This window comes from Procambarus clarkii, chromosome 2 (assembly GCF_040958095.1).
Source record: "Procambarus clarkii isolate CNS0578487 chromosome 2, FALCON_Pclarkii_2.0, whole genome shotgun sequence".
NCBI classification, from domain to species: domain Eukaryota; kingdom Metazoa; phylum Arthropoda; class Malacostraca; order Decapoda; family Cambaridae; genus Procambarus; species Procambarus clarkii.
Genome location: NC_091151.1, coordinates 16,410,591 through 16,429,869, shown reverse-complemented (window position 1 = coordinate 16,429,869; position 19,279 = coordinate 16,410,591). Strand labels below are relative to the sequence as shown.

Here is a 19,279-nt window from a genome sequence, read left to right as displayed (position 1 = left end):
ACCATAGTACACTGTAACACTGTGCACCATACTACACTGTAACACTGTGCACCATAGTACACTGTAACACTGTCCACCATAGTACACTGTAACACTGTGCACCATAGTACACTGTAACACTGTGCACCATAGTACACTGTAACACTGTGCACCATAGTACACTGTAACACTGTGCACCATAGTACACTGTAACACTGTGCACCATAGTACACTGTAACACTGTGCACCATAGTACACTGTAACACTGTGCACCATACTACACTGTAACACTGTGCACCATAGTACACTGTAACACTGTGCACCATAGTACACTGTAACACTGTGCACCATAGTACACTGTAACACTGTGCACCATAGTACACTGTAACACTGTGCACCATACTACACTGTAACACTGTGCACCATAGTACACTGTAACACTGTGCACCATAGTACACTGTAACACTGTCCACCATAGTACACTGTAACACTGTGCACCATAGTACACTGTAACACTGTGCACCATAGTACACTGTAACACTGTGCACCATACTACACTGTAACACTGTGCACCATAGTACACTGTAACACTGTGCACCATAGTACACTGTAACACTGTGCACCATAGTACACTGTAACACTGTCCACCATAGTACACTGTAACACTGTACACCATACTACACTGTAACACTGTGCACCATAGTACACTGTAACACTGTCCACCATAGTACACTGTAACACTGTGCACCATAGTACACTGTAACACTGCGCACCATAGTACACTGTAACACTGTGCACCATAGTACACTGTAACACTGTGCACCATAGTACACTGTAACACTGTCCACCATAGTACACTGTAACACTGTACACCATACTACACTGTAACACTGTGCACCATAGTACACTGTAACACTGTCCACCATAGTACACTGTAACACTGTGCACCATAGTACACTGTAACACTGTCCACCATAGTACACTGTAACACTGTGCACCATAGTACACTGTAACACTGTGCACCATAGTACACTGTAACACTGTCCACCATAGTACACTGTAACACTGTGCACCATAGTACACTGTAACACTGTCCACCATAGTACACTGTAACACTGTGCACCATAGTACACTGTAACACTGTGCACCATAGTACACTGTAACACTGTCCACCATAGTACACTGTAACACTGTCCACCATAGTACACTGTAACACTGTGCACCATAGTACACTGTAACACTGTGCACCATAGTACACTGTAACACTGTGCACCATAGTACACTGTAACACTGTGCACCATAGTACACTGTAACACTGTGCACCATAGTACACTGTAACACTGTCCACCATAGTACACTGTAACACTGTGCACCATAGTACACTGTAACACTGTGCACCATAGTACACTGTAACACTGTGCACCATAGTACACTGTAACACTGTGCACCATAGTACACTGTAACACTGTGCACCATAGTACACTGTAACACTGTGCACCATAGTACACTGTAACACTGTGCACCATAGTACACTGTAACACTGTGCACCATAGTACACTGTAACACTGTCCACCATAGTACACTGTAACACTGTGCACCATACTACACTGTAACACTGTGCACCATAGTACACTGTAACACTGTGCACCATACTACACTGTAACAATGTACACCATACTACACTGTAACACTGTGCACCATACTACACTGTAACACTGTGCACCATACTACACTGTAACAATGTACACCATAGTACACTGTAACAATGTACACCATACTACACTGTAACACTGTGCACCATACTACACTGTAACAATGTACACCATACTACACTGTAACACTGTGCACCATACTACACTGTAACACTGTGCACCATAGTACACTGTAACACTGTGCACCATACTACACTAACACTGTGCACCATAGTACACTGTAACACTGTACACCATAGTACACTGTAACACTGTGCACCATAGTACACTGTAACACTGTACACCATAGTACACTGTAACACTGTGCACCATACTACACTGTAACACTGTGCACCATACTACACTGTAACACTGTGCACCATACTACACTGTAACACTGTGCACCATAGTACACTGTAACACTGTGCACCATACTACACTGTAACAATGTACACCATAGTACAAACATTGATATACTTAGCAATTTTGTACTATTCACTTTATAGAGTTTGTAAAATTTAAGCTAAGCAATGTAAATATTGCTAGGCCTAGTGTATATCATACATACACTGTATTAGGCCTCATAGTGCGTGTATTAGGCCTCGTAGTGCGTGTATTAGGCCTCATAGTGCGTATATTAGGCCTCATAGTGCGTGTATTAGGCCTCATAGTGCGTGTATTAGGCCTCATAGTGCGTATATTAGGCCTCATAGTGCGTATATTAGGCCTCATAGTGCGTGTATTAGGCCTCATAGTGCGTGTATTAGGCCTCATAGTGCGTGTATTAGGCCTCATAGTGCGTGTATTAGGCCTCATAGTGCGTGTATTAGGCCTCATAGTGCGTGTATTAGGCCTCATAGTGCGTGTATTAGGCCTCATAGTGCGTGTATTAGGCCTCATAGTGCGTGTGTTAGGCCTCATAGTGCGTGTGTTAGGCCTCATAGTGCGTGTATTAGGCCTCATAGTGCGTGTATTAGGCCTCATAGTGCGTGTATTAGGCCTCATAGTGCGTGTATTAGGCCTCATAGTGCGTGTATTAGGCCTCATAGTGCGTGTATTAGGCCTCATAGTGCGTGTATTAGGCCTCATAGTGCGTGTATTAGGCCTCATAGTGCGTGTATTAGGCCTCATAGTGCGTGTATTAGGCCTCATAGTGCGTGTATTAGGCCTCATAGTGCGTGTATTAGGCCTCATAGTGCGTGTGTTAGGCCTCATAGTGCGTGTATTAGGCCTAGCAAGGTAAGGTTAGTTTGTCTTTGCAACGTTAGTATATAATCGTTTTCCGGTTTTACAAATTCAATAGTTACCATTTCTACTTTGTAACTGTGGTATATGTACTGTGGTGGTCATCCTCCCTACAGGTACTACCAGGACAGGAGGATGGACTGACCAACACAGTGTACGCCAGCCCTCATATTAACAGGTAAATGACACAACTATATGCAGGCGAGGAGTCACACTAACGTGGCTGAAGTATGTTGACCAGACCACACACTACAAGGTGAAGGGACGACCACGTTTCGTCATCGACTTGAGAATGGTCCAGGACGGACCGAAACGTCGTCGTCCCTTCACCTTGTAGTGTGTGGCCTGGTCGACACAATTATATAATTCAGAACAATTGATAACACTACCAATCATCACCATACATCACAGGCGCCCCAGTGAGCCAGTCATCACCATACATCACAGGCGCCCCAGTGAGCCAGTCATCACCATACATCACAGGCGCCCCAGTGAGCCAGACAACACCATCAGTCATCACCATACATCACAGGCGCCCCAGTGAGCCAGACAACACCATCAGTCATCACCATACATCACAGGCGCCCCAGTGAGCCAGTCAACACCATCAGTCATCACTATACTTCACAGGCGCCCCAGTGAGCCAGTCAACACCATCAGTCATCACTATACTTCACAGGCGCCCCAGTGAGCCAGTCAACACCATCAGTCATCACCATACATCACAGGCGCCCCAGTGAGCCAGTCATCACCATCAACCATCACCATACTTCACAGGGCCGGGGAGACTCACCGTGGCAGGGTCTAGCACCATCAGGGCCGGGTAGGACTCACCGTGGCAGGGTCTAGCACCATCAGGGCCGGGGAGGACTCACCGTGGCAGGGTCTAGCACCATCAGGGCCGGGTAGGACTCACCGTGGCAGGGTCTAGCACCATCAGGGCCGGGGAGGACTCACCGTGGCAGGGTCTAGCACCATCAGGGCCGGGTAGGACTCACCGTGGCAGGGTCTAGCACCATCAGGGCCGGGGAGGACTCACCGTGGCAGGGTCTAGCACCATCAGGGCCGGGTAGGACTCACCGTGGCAGGGTCTAGCACCATCAGGGCCGGGTAGGACTCACCGTGGCAGGGTCTAGCACCATCAGGGCCGGGGAGGACTCACCGTGGCAGGGTCTAGCACCATCAGGGCCGGGGAGACTCACCGTGGCAGGGTCTAGCACCATCAGGGCCGGGTAGGACTCACCGTGGCAGGGTCTAGCACCATCAGGGCCGGGGAGGACTCACCGTGGCAGGGTCTAGCACCATCAGGGCCGGGGAGACTCACCGTGGCAGGGTCTAGCACCATCAGGGCCGGGTAGGACTCACCGTGGCAGGGTCTAGCACCATCAGGGCCGAGGAGGACTCACCGTGGCAGGGTCTAGCACCATCAGGGCCGAGGAGGACTCACCGTGGCAGGGTCTAGCACCATCAGGGCCGGGGAGGACTCACCGTGGCAGGGTCTAGCACCATCAGGGCCGGGTAGGACTCACCGTGGCAGGGTCTAGCACCATCAGGGCCGGGGAGACTCACCGTGGCAGGGTCTAGCACCATCAGGGCCGGGTAGGACTCACCGTGGCAGGGTCTAGCACCATCAGGGCCGGGTAGGACTCACCGTGGCAGGGTCTAGCACCATCAGGGCCGGGGAGGACTCACCGTGGAAGGGTCTAGCACCATCAGGGCCGGGGAGACTCACCGTGGCAGGGTCTAGCACCATCAGGGCCGGGTAGGACTCACCGTGGCAGGGTCTAGCACCATCAGGGCCGAGGAGGACTCACCGTGGCAGGGTCTAGCACCATCAGGGCCGAGGAGGACTCACCGTGGCAGGGTCTAGCACCATCAGGGCCGGGGAGGACTCACCGTGGCAGGGTCTAGCACCATTGTTGGATATTTCCAACATCGAATACAACATTGTTGTATTCTCATTACTTATTACTAATCATATTAATATTGTAGTAAGTGAAATTAACAACTCGTAGAATTCTCCTGTACTAATAATTCATCTGTGCATTAGGCTAGAATTCTCACGTCATCTAACGCTAGTATTGCGTCAGATTTCTTTACAGTAAAACACATTATATTCAATTTGTGTGAGAATTAAATACGATTCTCCATAATTAAAGCATTCTGTATGACAACTGATTGCAGACGAATTGTTCTCTAACTAAAAGCCGAATAGAGCGTTAGAATTATACCGTCTACCTCGCGATAGTGTTAACGTCATCAATGAATGCTATGGGGAGACATTAATTCCTCTCCCTTGTATCTTTACTATTCTTAAATAGTTAAATAATAATATTTCGTCCCTCTAAATAATAAACCCGTCCAGTCTTTAGAGTTTCAAGCGCGAATGCGAGAAATATTAATGTTCATGCCAATAATTTGTGTAATGAACGTCGACTCGGCGTGGGGGGAGGGACGCGACGCCATGCTCAGTCGGTGACGGTGTTGGGAAGCGGACACGTGCAAGGCCAGAAGGAGGCAAAGCCACGCTTACCGTACTCACAAAAGACGCCATTGTCCAGCAAATAGGACACGTGTGTCTATCTACAGATGAAAGCCGCCACTGTGAGGCGTGAACGACCTTGCAGATAATATCTTCAACTAGTGCTGGTGTTAAATAAGGGACCCCTAGACTTGGTTCCTGACGACACGTGATCAGCCAGCTTGAAACGCATCAATCCAGGATAGGTTCACCGGAGCCTGGGATGCGAAATTACGGCAATCTTAATACTTACACAGTGCCCACAGCTAAGTACCTTTTATTTGATGCATCATTTACAGGTTTAATAATAGCGGGGTGATTGCGCGTCACGCGGCACGACAACACCTAATAACAGGTGATTAGAAATTTCTCTGTAGATATCAATAATCTTGAATATGTATTGAGCAGTTAAATCAATTGCTACTGGTAGTTATTTATTTTGCAGCTCGAGAGACGAATTCCTCATGCTGTCTTCTCCATGTTAACCGTGTCAGACGTCGGTGTACCAGACTTGGAGATTAAGAGGACTGCCAGGGTTATCTAAAAGAATCTATTACCAGCTAAGGCTTATTTCTTTTACTCATAACATTGCAATTTGATACATTCAGAATGTTTTCAACATAATGTGTGATTTACTGTAATTCATTATTATGCTCATATTCATGTTCTTCTTTGTATGAATAATATTGTATTCTACGTTAATTATAGGATTAGATTATTATTAATAGAATTAGTGAACGAACCACACTGATTCCTGGACGTACTGACCTCCAGTAATAACCCCCCAATGTAGGTGTTTGAGGTTTGGTTTTAATAATACAGCCCATTAATTATTCTTATGATCATACTTTCTAGTCATATCCATAGTCACTGGTTTTCTCTAGAATTTTATCTAATGATCTGAAATTCTCAGTTTCCCTCTTTACTTTAAAAGCGGGTGGTCCTTCGTAATTTAATTTACTACTTTAATTATTAATTAATCAGAATCAAACCCAAATATCCCACATTATGGTCCTTCGAACCGGATAGGCATTAAATTTATAATTAAAATATTAACCATTAATAACTAATCCTTGTGTGATAGAAGCTAGACTAACTATTTAATTGTGTCAATTAACAGTGTAACACATCAGTTAGCCTAGATCACACTAACAGCTACCTTATACATAGCTTTAGTGGGTCATAACCAAGTACCCACAACATTTAGACCTACACTTCATACTGAAGTAGAATCTTTAGGTCACCAAGAGCAACAGCTCATAACCTTATATTAATCACTAACACCAATTAAGTGTTAACCATTTAGGCTATACCAATGTTTCAATATATGGCTGTCAGCAGACTGTCCATTATAACCTGAATCCATGTTATAATTATTGATTCACTCAAGTCAGTGGATCATTAACATTTTGGGATCCAGTATACTAATATAAATTACTGATCTCATACTAGTTAATCATTACTAACCCTGATAATATCTTATTCCACAATTAGGAGTACATTCAGGAGTTAGATAATATTTACGGCAGTAGAATACTTGCCAAACACAATTAATTCTTTTGTGTTCATTTAATTTCTTATACACATAATTACACAAGTGTATATAAACAATAAAATACAAAAAACCCAAAAACACAGCACAATTATTTGCACATTACTGCACCATAATATAATCTTTGCCAACCTTAGGTAGGTAGCAATTTAGGCTGTGATTGTGTTGAATTTGGCACAAGCACAGACTAAATATAGTTGTAGTTTCTCAAGTAGAAATTCTCACGACTAGGCTTGAGCTAGTTAGTGACACATATATTATTCTTTTGTGCTGACCCTATCAAGGGTGGGATTAACCATTTATTGTGTAATTATTTTATTGCATATTTCTATGTATGTCTTTGAGTGTTACTGTAAGTCTTCTACCCATCCGAGGCTGATTTAGAAGAGCTAAGCTGAGGAACACCTGTAGTGAGACCAAGGTACCACTCAAATCTTAGTTGCTTATTACTAGGTAGGTAGCTAACCTCTAAATGAGGTAAATTATAACCAGCCTCAAGAAATATCAGGCTGTCAATACTTATACCTGCTCTACATCAAGGAGCAGACTACATAGCTATACCACTAGCTACATAAGCCCTATCAGGCTGTCAATACTTATACCTGCTCTGCATCAAGGAGTAGACTATAGCTATACCACTAGCTACATAAGCCCTATCAGGCTCAATTTACCGCAAGAATGAATCCTTTAGAAAGGAATGCAAGATTCTTGACAGCTCTTCAAGCTCCTTTAGGAAAACTGCTTGTGAAATGTCATTTCTGTGTCGAAACTGACCCAGGTGACGTCTACAGACTAGCAAGTTCCATAAGGATCGCCAGCCAAAAATATGACTACATCAAGACTGTAATCGAGACCCACAGGAATTTACTCCAAGCCGGTCATACTGTCTCAGACCACTTACGTCTAACAGAATCTGATCTCGATAACTATGAACATTCTGTTCAAACCAGTTTAGACCGATATAAGGAGGTGCTTGCGAAGCAAGATATTCCCGAGTGGGTGGATCAGATCATTAATAGACCTGTATCCAAGCTAACACTCAGCTCAGATGAAATACTTGAGCTAAATCAAGACGAGGAGAATCCTCTAATCAATGCTGATCACTATACAGGATCAACAACTGGAGATCAACCTTCATTTTCTAACCTTTCATCTAATACAGCTTCATGTGATGATTTGTTTACAGAGTCTGATCAAACTTCAGACCACTCTTCTCAATGTTCCCTGGATTCTATAAGTTCGATACATAATGCTACTGAATTAACTAGCTTATCACCAGAACCCAGAGAAACGAGTGAAGCTGCAGATGAAACAAGTGAAGCTGGAATGATCAGTGAATCTGAACCAGAAAATGATAAAGCTAATGCTGCAGCAGCAGCCGAAGCTGTAATCAAAGCTGAGGCTAAACAAGAAGCCTTAAGCAACACAAGTAATGGTCACAATTGCTCACAACAGCCTTCTAAAGTAAGTGCTGACAATGAGAAGACTATTATAAACCTTGTGCACCAATTATTAAATTTATCTTCACCAGAGCAATCAGTTGACTCTTTACAAGCTTTTAGTTTTCAGCTTGAGACTCTGATAAATTCTTTCAGTAAAGAGGTGGATCACCCAACTACTGAGTGGATGACTAAAATTATCATCCAAAGAAAATTGTCTGGTGACACACTTAATAAATTATATGTATGCCAGAATGGTAATACCCTGTCAATGCAGGATATATTTACAGGTTTGCGTAATATGAGCAATCATACAGCAGACCAAGCAATTAATGCTAAATCTGAATGCACCAAAACTGTACCTACATCAGTTTCCTTGCCTGAAACTCCTAAAGTGACACTGTCACTAGGTAACCAAGGTGCTAATACTCAATGTGACAACAATCAGTTAAATACTGATTCATCAGTGAGGCCTAAGAGTCCCACAGGTGCTCCTAAGAGACCTAATAGTCCAAAGAGCACTGCTAATAACTCCACAGGTGCTCCTAAGAGACCTAATAGTCCAAAGAGCACTCCCAAGAGCCTGTTAATGGTTCCCCAGAGTACACCAAGTACTCACAAGAGAATAAATAACAAGCAAATGCCAGCAGCAAAACCATCACAACCTGCTAATACTGTTTTACCTAAACCGGTAACACCTAAACGATCTGCAGGATGGGGAATGTGCTTGTTTTGCAATCAAAAACATTCTCTGTACAAATGTACTAATTATCCTAATAGAGACACAAGAGTCAGACGACTCAAACATTTACACAAATGTACTAGGTGTCTCAAACCACATAATGTTAACAGCTGTGACACCCCACTGAACACCTGCAATAGGTGTAGAAGGGGCAAGCATCATGCTGCACTGTGCAAATTAGTTAGGACTAATTATGTCAATCCTAGAATAGGACGTAGAGAATCTACACCAGTACAGTGCTGCAAGGTGCGAGATGTGTACAGCGTAACTTCACAAGCATCTCAAGTGGATGCTGCTTTACCTACTGCCCAACTTCAAGTGAAGAACAGAGGAGCCAAGATCACCATCCGTGGACTATTTGATCAAGGTTCCCAGAGAACTTTCATTACTCAAAGGGCAGCAGAGGCACTTAATTTACAACCAATAGGACAGGTAAAATTAAACTTGTCAGGGTCCATGATGAATCGAGGAACCCATGAATACACAGTAGTTAATACTACTGTATCACAGTATCTTAATACTTACACAGTGCCCACAGCTAAGTACCTTTTATTTGATGCATCATTTACAGGTTTAATAATAGCGGGGTGATTGCGCGTCACGCGGCACGACAACACCTAATAACAGGTGATTAGAAATTTCTCTGTAGATATCAATAATCTTGAATATGTATTGAGCAGTTAAATCAATTGCTACTGGTAGTTATTTATTTTGCAGCTCGAGAGACGAATTCCTCATGCTGTCTTCTCCATGTTAACCGTGTCAGACGTCGGTGTACCAGACTTGGAGATTAAGAGGACTGCCAGGGTTATCTAAAGGAATCTATTACCAGCTAAGGCTTATTTCTTTTACTCATAACATTGCAATTTGATACATTCAGAATGTTTTCAACATAGTGTGATTTACTGTAATTCATTATTATGCTCATATTCATGTTCTTCTTTGTATGAATAATATTGTATTCTACGTTAATTATAGGATTAGATTATTATTAATAGAATTAGTGAACGAACCACACTGATTCCTGGACGTACTGACCTCCAGTAATAAACCCCCAATGTAGGTGTTTGAGGTTTGGTTTTAATAATACAGCCCATTAATTATTCTTATGATCATACTTTCTAGTCATATCCATAGTCACTGGTTTTCTCTAGAATTTTATCTAATGATCTGAAATTCTCAGTTTCCCTCTTTACTTTAAAAGCGGGTGGTCCTTCGTAATTTAATTTACTACTTTAATTATTAATTAATCAGAATCAAACCCAAATATCCCACAACCATCAGGGCCGGGTAGGACTCACCGTGGCAGGGTCTAGCACCATCAGGGCCGGGGAGACTCACCGTGGCAGGGTCTAGCACCATCAGGGCCGGGTAGGACTCACCGTGGCAGGGTCAAGCACCATCAGGGCCGGGGAGGACTCACCGTGGCAGGGTCTAGCACCATCAGGGCCGGGGAGGACTCACCGTGGCAGGGTCTAGCACCATCAGGGCCGGGGAGGACTCACCGTGGCAGGGTCTAGCACCATCAGGGCCGGGGAGGACTCACCGTGGCAGGGTCTAGCACCATCAGGGCCGGGGAGGACTCACCGTGGCAGGGTCTAGCACCATCAGGGCCGGGGAGGACTCACCGTGGCAGGGTCTAGCACCATCAGGGCCGGGGAGGACTCACCGTGGCAGGGTCTAGCACCATCAGGGCCGGGGAGGACTCACCGTGGCAGGGTCTAGCACCATCAGGGCCGGGGAGGACTCACCGTGGCAGGGTCTAGCACCATCAGGGCCGGGGAGGACTCACCGTGGCAGGGTCTAGCACCGTCAGGGCCGGGGAGGACTCACCGTGGCAGGGTCTAGCACCGTCAGGGCCGGGGAGGAAGAGGGCCACCAGCCTCCGGGCGAGGAACACCGCCACCTCCTCCAGGGTCATCAGGGTCCCTGACCCTACTGGACACTCCACTCTCAGCCCCTCCCCGTAGAAGAAGTGGTACCTGCAAGTTCATGGGAGGTGTTACTACTCCCGGCAAGTACATGGGTGATGTTAGTACTCCCAGTAAGTACATGGTTGATGTTAGTACTCCCAGCAAGTACATGGGTGATGTTAGTACTCCCAGCAAGTACATGGGTGATGTTAGTACTCCCAGTAAGTACATGGGTGATGTTAGTACTCCCAGCAAGTACATGGGTGATGTTAGTACTCCCAGTAAGTACATGGGTGATGTTAGTACTCCCAGCAAGTACATGGGTGATGTTAGTACTCCCAGCAAGTACATGGGTGATGTTAGTACTCCCAGCAAGTACATGGGTGATGTTAGTACTCCCAGCAAGTACATGGGTGTTGTTAGTACTCCCAGCAAGTACATGGGCGATGTTAGTACTCCCAGTAAGTACATGGGTGATGTTAGTACTCCCAGCAAGTACATGGGTGATGTTAGTACTCCCAGTAAGTACATGGGTGATGTTAGTACTCCCAGCAAGTACATGGGTGATGTTAGTACTCCCAGAAAGTACATGGGTGATGTTAGTACTCCCAGAAAGTACATGGGTGATGTTAGTACTCCCAGCAAGTACATGGGAGGTCTTGGTACTCCCAGCAAGTACATGGGAGGTGGTGGTACTCCCAGCAAGTACATGGGTGGTGGTGGTACTCCCGGCAAGTATACGGGAGGTGTTGGTACTCCCAGCAAGTACATGGAAGGTGTTGGTACTCCCAGCAAATACATGGGAGGTGTTGGTACTCCCAGCAAGTACATGGGAGGTGTTGGTACTCCCAGCAAGTACATGGGAGGTGGTGGTACTCCCAGCAAGTACATGGGTGGTGGTGGTACTCCCGGCAAGTATATGGGAGGTGTTGGTACTCCCAGCAAGTACATGGGAGGTGTTGGTACTCCCAGCAAGTACATGGGAGGTGTTGGTACTCCCAGCAAGTACATGGGAGGTGGTGGTACTCCCAGCAAGTATATGGGAGGTGGTGGTACTCCCAGCAAGTACATGAGAGGTGTTGGTATTCCCAGCAAATACATGGGAGGTGTTGGTACTCCCAGCAAGTACATGGGAGGTGTTGGTACTCCCAGCAAGTACATGGGAGGTGTTGGTACTCCCAGGAAGTACATGGGTGGAGGTAGTACTCCCAGCAAGTACATGGGTGGTGTTAGTACTCCCAGCAAGTGCACGGGTGGTGTTGGTACTCCCAGCAAGTACATGGGTGGAGTTAGTACTCCCAGCAAGTGCATGGGAGGTGGTGGAATTCCCAGCAAGTACATGGGTGTTGTTAGTACTCCCAGCAAGTACATGGGAGGTGTTAGTACTCCCAGCAAGTACATGGGAAGTGGTGGTATTCCCAGCAAGTACATGGGTGTTGTTAGTACTCCCAGCAAGTACATGGGAGGTGTTAGTACTCCCAGCAAGTACATGGGAGGTGTTGGTACTCCCAGCAAGTACATGGGTGGAGTTAGTACTCCCAGCAAGTACATGGGAGGTGTTGGTACTCCCAGCAAGTACATTGGAGGTGTTAGTACTCCCGGGAAGTACATGGGTGGAGGTAGTACTCCCAGTAGGTACATGGGTGGTGGTGGTTCTTCCAGCAAGTACATAGGAGGTGTTAGTACTCCCAGCAAGTACATGGGTGGAGTAAGTACTCCCAGCAAGTACATGGGAGGTGTTAGTACTCCCAGGAAGTACATGGGTGGAGGTAGTATTCCCAGCAAGTACATGGGTGTTGTTAGTACTCCCAGCAAGTACATGGGAGGTGTTAGTACTCCCAGCAAGTACATGGGAGGTGTTAGTACTCCCAGCAAGCACGTGGGTGGAGTTAGTACTCCCAGCAAGTACATGGGAGGTGGCAGTATTCCCAGCAAGTACATGGGTGTTGTTAGTACTCCCAGCAAGTACATGGGAGGTGTTAGTACTCCCAGTAAGTACATGGGAGGTGTTAGTACTCCCAGCAAGTACATGGGTGGAGTTAGTACTCCCAGCAAGTACATGGGAGGTGTTGGTACTCCCAGCAAGTACATGAAAGGTGTTAGTACTCCCGGGAAGTACATGGGTGGAGGTAGTACTCCCAGCAAGTACATGGGTGTTGTTAGTACTCCCAGCAAGTACATGGGAGGTGGTGGTATTCCCAGTAAGTACATGGGTGTTGTTAGTACTCCCAGCAAGTACATGGGAGGTGGTGGTACTCCCAGCAAGTACATGGGTGGTGGTGGTACTCCCAGCAAGTACATGGGTGGTGGTGGTACTCCCAGCAAGTACACATGAGGTGGTGGTACTCCCAACAAGTACATGGGAGGTGTTAGTACTCCCAGCAAGTACATGGGTGGTGGTGGTTCTTCCAGCAAGTACATAGGAGGTGTTACTACTCCCAGCAAGTACATGGGTGGAGTTAGTCCTCCCAGCAAGTACATGGGAGGTGGTGGTACTCCCAGCAAGTACATGGGAGGTGGTAGTACTCCCAGCAAGTACATGGGTGGAGTTAGTACTCCCAGCACGTACAAGGGAGGTGTTAGTACTCCCAGCAAGTACATGGGTGGAGTTAGTACTCCCAGGAAGTACATGGGAGGTGTTAGTACTCCCAGCAAGTACATTGGTGGTGGTGGTACTCCCAGCAAGTACATTGGTGGTGGTGGTACTCCCAGCAAGTACATGGGAGGTGGTGGTACTTCCATCAAGTACATGGGTGGAGTTAGTACTCCCAGCAAGTACATTGGTGGTGGTGGGACTCCCAGCAAGTACATTGGTGGTGGTGGTACTCCCAGCAAGTACATGGGTGGTGGTGGTACTCCCAGCAAGTACATGGGAGGTGGTGGTATTCCCAGCAAGTACATGGGAGGTGTTGGTACTCCCAGCAAGTATATGGGAGGTGTTAGTACTCCCAGCAAGTACATGGGAGGTGTTCGTACTCCCAGCAAGTACATTGGTGGTGGTGGTACTCCCAGCAAGTACATTGGTGGTGGTGGTACTCCCAGCAAGTACATGGGAGGTGGTGGTACTTCCATCAAGTACATGGGTGGAGTTAGTACTCCCAGCAAGTACATTGGTGGTGGTGGTACTCCCAGCAAGTACATTGGTGGTGGTGGTACTCCCAGCAAGTACATGGGTGGTGGTGGTGGTACTCCCAGCAAGTACATGGGAGGTGGTGGTATTCCCAGCAAGTACATGGGAGGTGTTGGTACTCCCAGCAAGTATATGGGAGGTGTTAGTACTCCCAGCAAGTACATGGGAGGTGTTAGTACTCCCAGGAAGTACATGGGTGGAGTTAGTACTCCCAGCAAGTACATGGGTGGTGTTAGTACTCCCAGCAAGTACATGGGTGGTGGTGGTACTCCTAGTAAGTACATTGGTGGTGGTGGTACTCCCAGCAAGTACATGGGAGGTGGTGGTACTCCCATCAAGTACATGGGTGGAGTTAGTACTCCCAGCAAGTACATGGGAGGTGGTGGTACTCCCATCAAGTACATGGGTGGTGTTGGTACTCCCAGCAAGTACATTGGTGGTGTTGGTACTCCCAGCAACTACATGGGTGGTGGTGGTACTCCCGGCAAGTATATGGGAGGTGTTGGTACTCCCAGCAAGTACATGGGAGGTGTTGGTAATCCCAGCAAGTACATGGGAGGTCTTGGTACGCCCAGCAAGTACATGGGAGGTGGTGGTACTCCCAGCAAGTACATGGGTGGTGGTGGTACTCCCGGCAAGTATATGGGAGGTGTTGGTACTCCCAGCAAGTACAAGGGAGGTGTTGGTACTCCCAGCAAGTACATGGGAGGTGTTGGTACTCCCAGCAAGTACATGGGAGGTGTTGGTACTCCCAGCAAGTACATGGGCGGTGTTGGTACTCCCAGCAAGTACATGGGAGGTGGTGGTACTCCCAGCAAGTATATGGGTGGTGGTGGTACTCCCGGCAAGTATATGGGAGGTGTTGGTACTCCCAGCAAGTACATGGTTGTTGTTAGTACTCCCAGCAAGTATATGGGAGGTGGTGGTACTCCCAGCAAGTACATGGGTGGTGGTGGTACTCCCAGCAAGTACATGGGTGGTGGTGGTACTCCCAGAAAGTACACATGAGGTGGTGGTACTCCCAACAAGTACATGGGAGGTGTTAGTACTCCCAGCAAGTACATGGGTGGTGGTGGTACTCCCAGCAAGTACATGGGTGGTGGTGGTACTCCCAGAAAGTACACATGAGGTGGTGGTACTCCCAACAAGTACATGGGAGGTGTTAGTACTCCCAGCAAGTACATGGGTGGTGGTGGTTCTTCCAGCAAGTACATAGGAGGTGTTAGTACTCCCAGCAAGAACATGGGTGGAGTTAGTACTCCCAGCAAGTACATGGGAGGTGGTGGTACTCCCAGCAAGTACATGGGAGGTGGTAGTACTCCCAGCAAGTACATGGGTGGAGTTAGTACTCCCAGCAAGTACAAGGGAGGTGTTAGTACTCCCAGCAAGTACATGGGTGGAGTTAGTACTCCCAGCAAGTACATGGGAGGTGGTGGTACTCCGAGCAAGTACATGGGAGGTGGTAGTACTCCCAGCAAGTACATGGGTGGAGTTAGTACTCCCAGCAAGTACAAGGGAGGTGATAGTACTCCCAGCAAGTACATGGGTGGAGTTAGTACTCCCAGCAAGTACATGGGAGGTGTTAGTACTCCCAGCAAGTACATGGGAGGTGTTAGTACTCCCAGCAAGTACATGGGAGGTGTTAGTACTCCCAGCAAGTACATGGGTGGAGTTAGTACTCCCAGCAAGTACATGGGAGGTGGTGGTACTCCCATCAAGTACATGGGAGGTGGTGTTACTCCCAGCAAGTACATTGGTGGTGGTGGTACTCCCAGCAAGTACATGGGAGGTGGTGGTACTCCCATCAAGTACATGGGTGGAGTTAGTACTCCCAGCAAATACATGGGAGGTGGTGGTACTCCCATCAAGTACATGGGTGGTGTTGGTACTCCCAGCAAGTACATGGGAGGTGGTGGTACTCCCATCAAGTACATGGGTGGTGTTAGTACTCCCAGCAAGTACATTGGTGGTGGTGGTACTCCCAGCAAGTACATTGGTGGTGGTGGTACTCCCAGCAAGTACATGGGTGGTGGTGGTACTCCCAGCAAGTATATGGGAGGTGTTAGTACTCCCAGCAAGTACATGGGAGGTGTTAGTACTCCCAGGAAGTACATGGGTGGAGTTCGTTCTCCCAGCAAGTACATGGGTGGTGTTAGTACTCCCAGCAAGTACATGGGTGGTGGTGGTACTCCCAGCAAGTACATGGGAGGTGGTGGTACTCCCATCAAGTACATGGGTGGAGTTAGTACTCCCAGCAAGTACATGGGAGGTGGTGGTACTCCCATCAAGTACATGGGTGGTGTTGGTACTCCCAGCAAGTACATTGGTGGTGTTGGTACTCCCAGCAAGTACATGGGTTGTGGTGGTACTCCCGGCAAGTATATGGGAGGTGTTGGTACTCCCAGCAAGTACATGGGAGGTGTTGGTACTCCCAGCAAGTACATGGGAGGTCTTGGTACTCCCAGCAAGTATATGGGAGGTGGTGGTACTCCCAGGAAGTACATGGGTGGTGGTGGTACTCCCGGCAAGTATATGGGAGGTGTTGGTACTCCCAGCAAGTACATGGGAGGTGTTGGTACTCCCAGCAAGTACATGGGAGGTGTTGGTACTCCCAGCAAGTACATGGGAGGTGTTGGTACTCCCAGCAAGTACATGGGAGGTGTTGGTACTCCAAGCAAGTACATGGGAGGTGTTGGTACTCCCAGCAAGTACATGGGAGGTGGTGGTACTCCCAGCAAGTACATGGGTGGTGGTGGTACTCCCGGCAAGTATATGGGAGGTGTTGGTACTCCCAGCAAGTACATGGGAGGTGTTGGTACTCCCAGTAAGTACATGGGAGGTGGTGGTACTCCCAGCAAGTATATGGGAGGTGTGGTACTCCCAGCAAGTACATGAGAGGTGTTGGTATTCCCAGCAAGTACATGGGAGGTGTTGGTACTCCCAGCAAGTACATGGGAGGTGTTAGTACTCCCAGGAAGTACATGGGTCGAGGTAGTACTCCCAGCAAGTACATAGGTGGTGTTAGTACTCCCAGCAAGTACATGAGTGGTGTTGGTACTCCCAGCAAGTACAGGGGTGGTGGTGGTACTCCCAGCAAGTGCACGGGTGGTGGTGGTGGTACTCCCAGCAAGTACATGGGTGTTGTTGGTACTCCCAGCAAGTACATGGGAGGTGTTGGTACTCCCAGCAAGTACATGGGAGGTGTTGGTACTCCCAGCAAGTACATGGGAGGTGTTGGTACTCCCAGCAAGTACATGGGAGGTGTTGGTACTCCCGGCAAGTACATGGGAGGTGTTGGTACTCCCAGCAAGTACATGGGAGGTGGTGGTACTCCCAGCAAGTACATGGGTGGTGGTGGTACTCCCGGCAAGTATATGGGAGGTGTTGGTACTCCCAGCAAGTACATGGGTTGTGGTGGTACTCCCGGCAAGTATATGGGAGGTGTTGGTACTCCCAGCAAGTACATGGGAGGTGTTGGTACTCCCAGCAAGTACATGGGAGGTCTTGGTACTCCCAGCAAGTATATGGGAGGTGGTGGTACTCCCAGGAAGTACATGGGTGGTGGTGGTACTCCCGGCAAGTATATGGGAGGTGTTGGTACTCCCAGCAAGTACATGGGAGGTGTTGGTACTCCCAGCAAGTACATGGGAGGTGTTGGTACTCCCAGCAAGTACATGGGAGGTGTTGGTACTCCCAGCAAGTACATGGGAGGTGTTGGTACTCCAAGCAAGTACATGGGAGGTGTTGGTACTCCCAGCAAGTACATGGGAGGTGGTGGTACTCCCAGCAAGTACATGGGTGGTGGTGGTACTCCCGGCAAGTATATGGGAGGTGTTGGTACTCCCAGCAAGTACATGGGAGGTGTTGGTACTCCCAGTAAGTACATGGGAGGTGGTGGTACTCCCAGCAAGTATATGGGAGGTGTGGTACTCCCAGCAAGTACATGAGAGGTGTTGGTATTCCCAGCAAGTACATGGGAGGTGTTGGTACTCCCAGCAAGTACATGGGAGGTGTTAGTACTCCCAGGAAGTACATGGGTCGAGGTAGTACTCCCAGCAAGTACATAGGTGGTGTTAGTACTCCCAGCAAGTACATGAGTGGTGTTGGTACTCCCAGCAAGTACAGGGGTGGTGGTGGTACTCCCAGCAAGTGCACGGGTGGTGGTGGTGGTACTCCCAGCAAGTACATGGGTGTTGTTGGTACTCCCAGCAAGTACATGGGAGGTGTTGGTACTCCCAGCAAGTACATGGGAGGTGTTGGTACTCCCAGCAAGTACATGGGAGGTGTTGGTACTCCCAGCAAGTACATGGGAGGTGTTGGTACTCCCGGCAAGTACATGGGAGGTGTTGGTACTCCCAGCAAGTACATGGGAGGTGGTGGTACTCCCAGCAAGTACATGGGTGGTGGTGGTACTCCCGGCAAGTATATGGGAGGTGTTGGTACTCCCAGCAAGTACATGGGAGGTGTTGGTACTCCCAGCAAGTACATGGGAGGTGTTGGTACTCCCAGTAAGTACATGGGAGGTGGTGGTACTCCCAGCAAGTATATGGGAGGTGTGGTACTCCCAGCAAGTACATGAGAGGTGTTGGTATTCCCAGCAAGTACATGGGAGGTGTTGGTACTCCCAGCAAGTACATGGGAGGTGTTAGTACTCCCAGGAAGTACATGGGTGGAGGTAGTACTCCCAGCAAGTACATGGGTGGTGTTAGTACTCCCAGCAAGTACATGAGTGGTGGTGGTACTCCCAGCAAGTACAGGGGTGGTGGTGGTACTCCCAGCAAGTGCACGGGTGGTGGTGGTACTCCCAGCAAGTACATGGGTGTTGTTGGTACTCCCAGCAAGTACATGGGAGGTGTTGGTACTCCCAGCAAGTACATGGGAGTTGTTAGTACTCCCAGCAAGTACATGGGAGGTGTTAGTACTCCCAGCAAGTACATGGGAGGTGTTATTACTCCCAGCAAGTACATGGGTGGAGTTAGTACTCCCAGCAAGTACATGGGAGGTGGTGGTATTCCCAGAAAGTACATGGGTGTTGTTAGTACTCCCAGCAAGTACATGGGAGGTGTT

The 19,279-nt window shown here is 47.9% G+C and overlaps 1 protein-coding gene across 1 annotated transcript in view; it reads right to left on the bottom strand.

The window, feature by feature from the left end:
• LOC123753351 (uncharacterized) overlaps positions 1 to 19,279 on the bottom strand; it is a gene marked incomplete in the record, with an annotated part of 352,004 nt that overhangs the window by 43,806 nt on the left and 288,919 nt on the right. Inside the window, 1 exon segment of the mRNA XM_069326285.1 lies at positions 11,003 to 11,151. Coding sequence (XP_069182386.1) covers positions 11,003 to 11,151 — 149 coding nt within the window.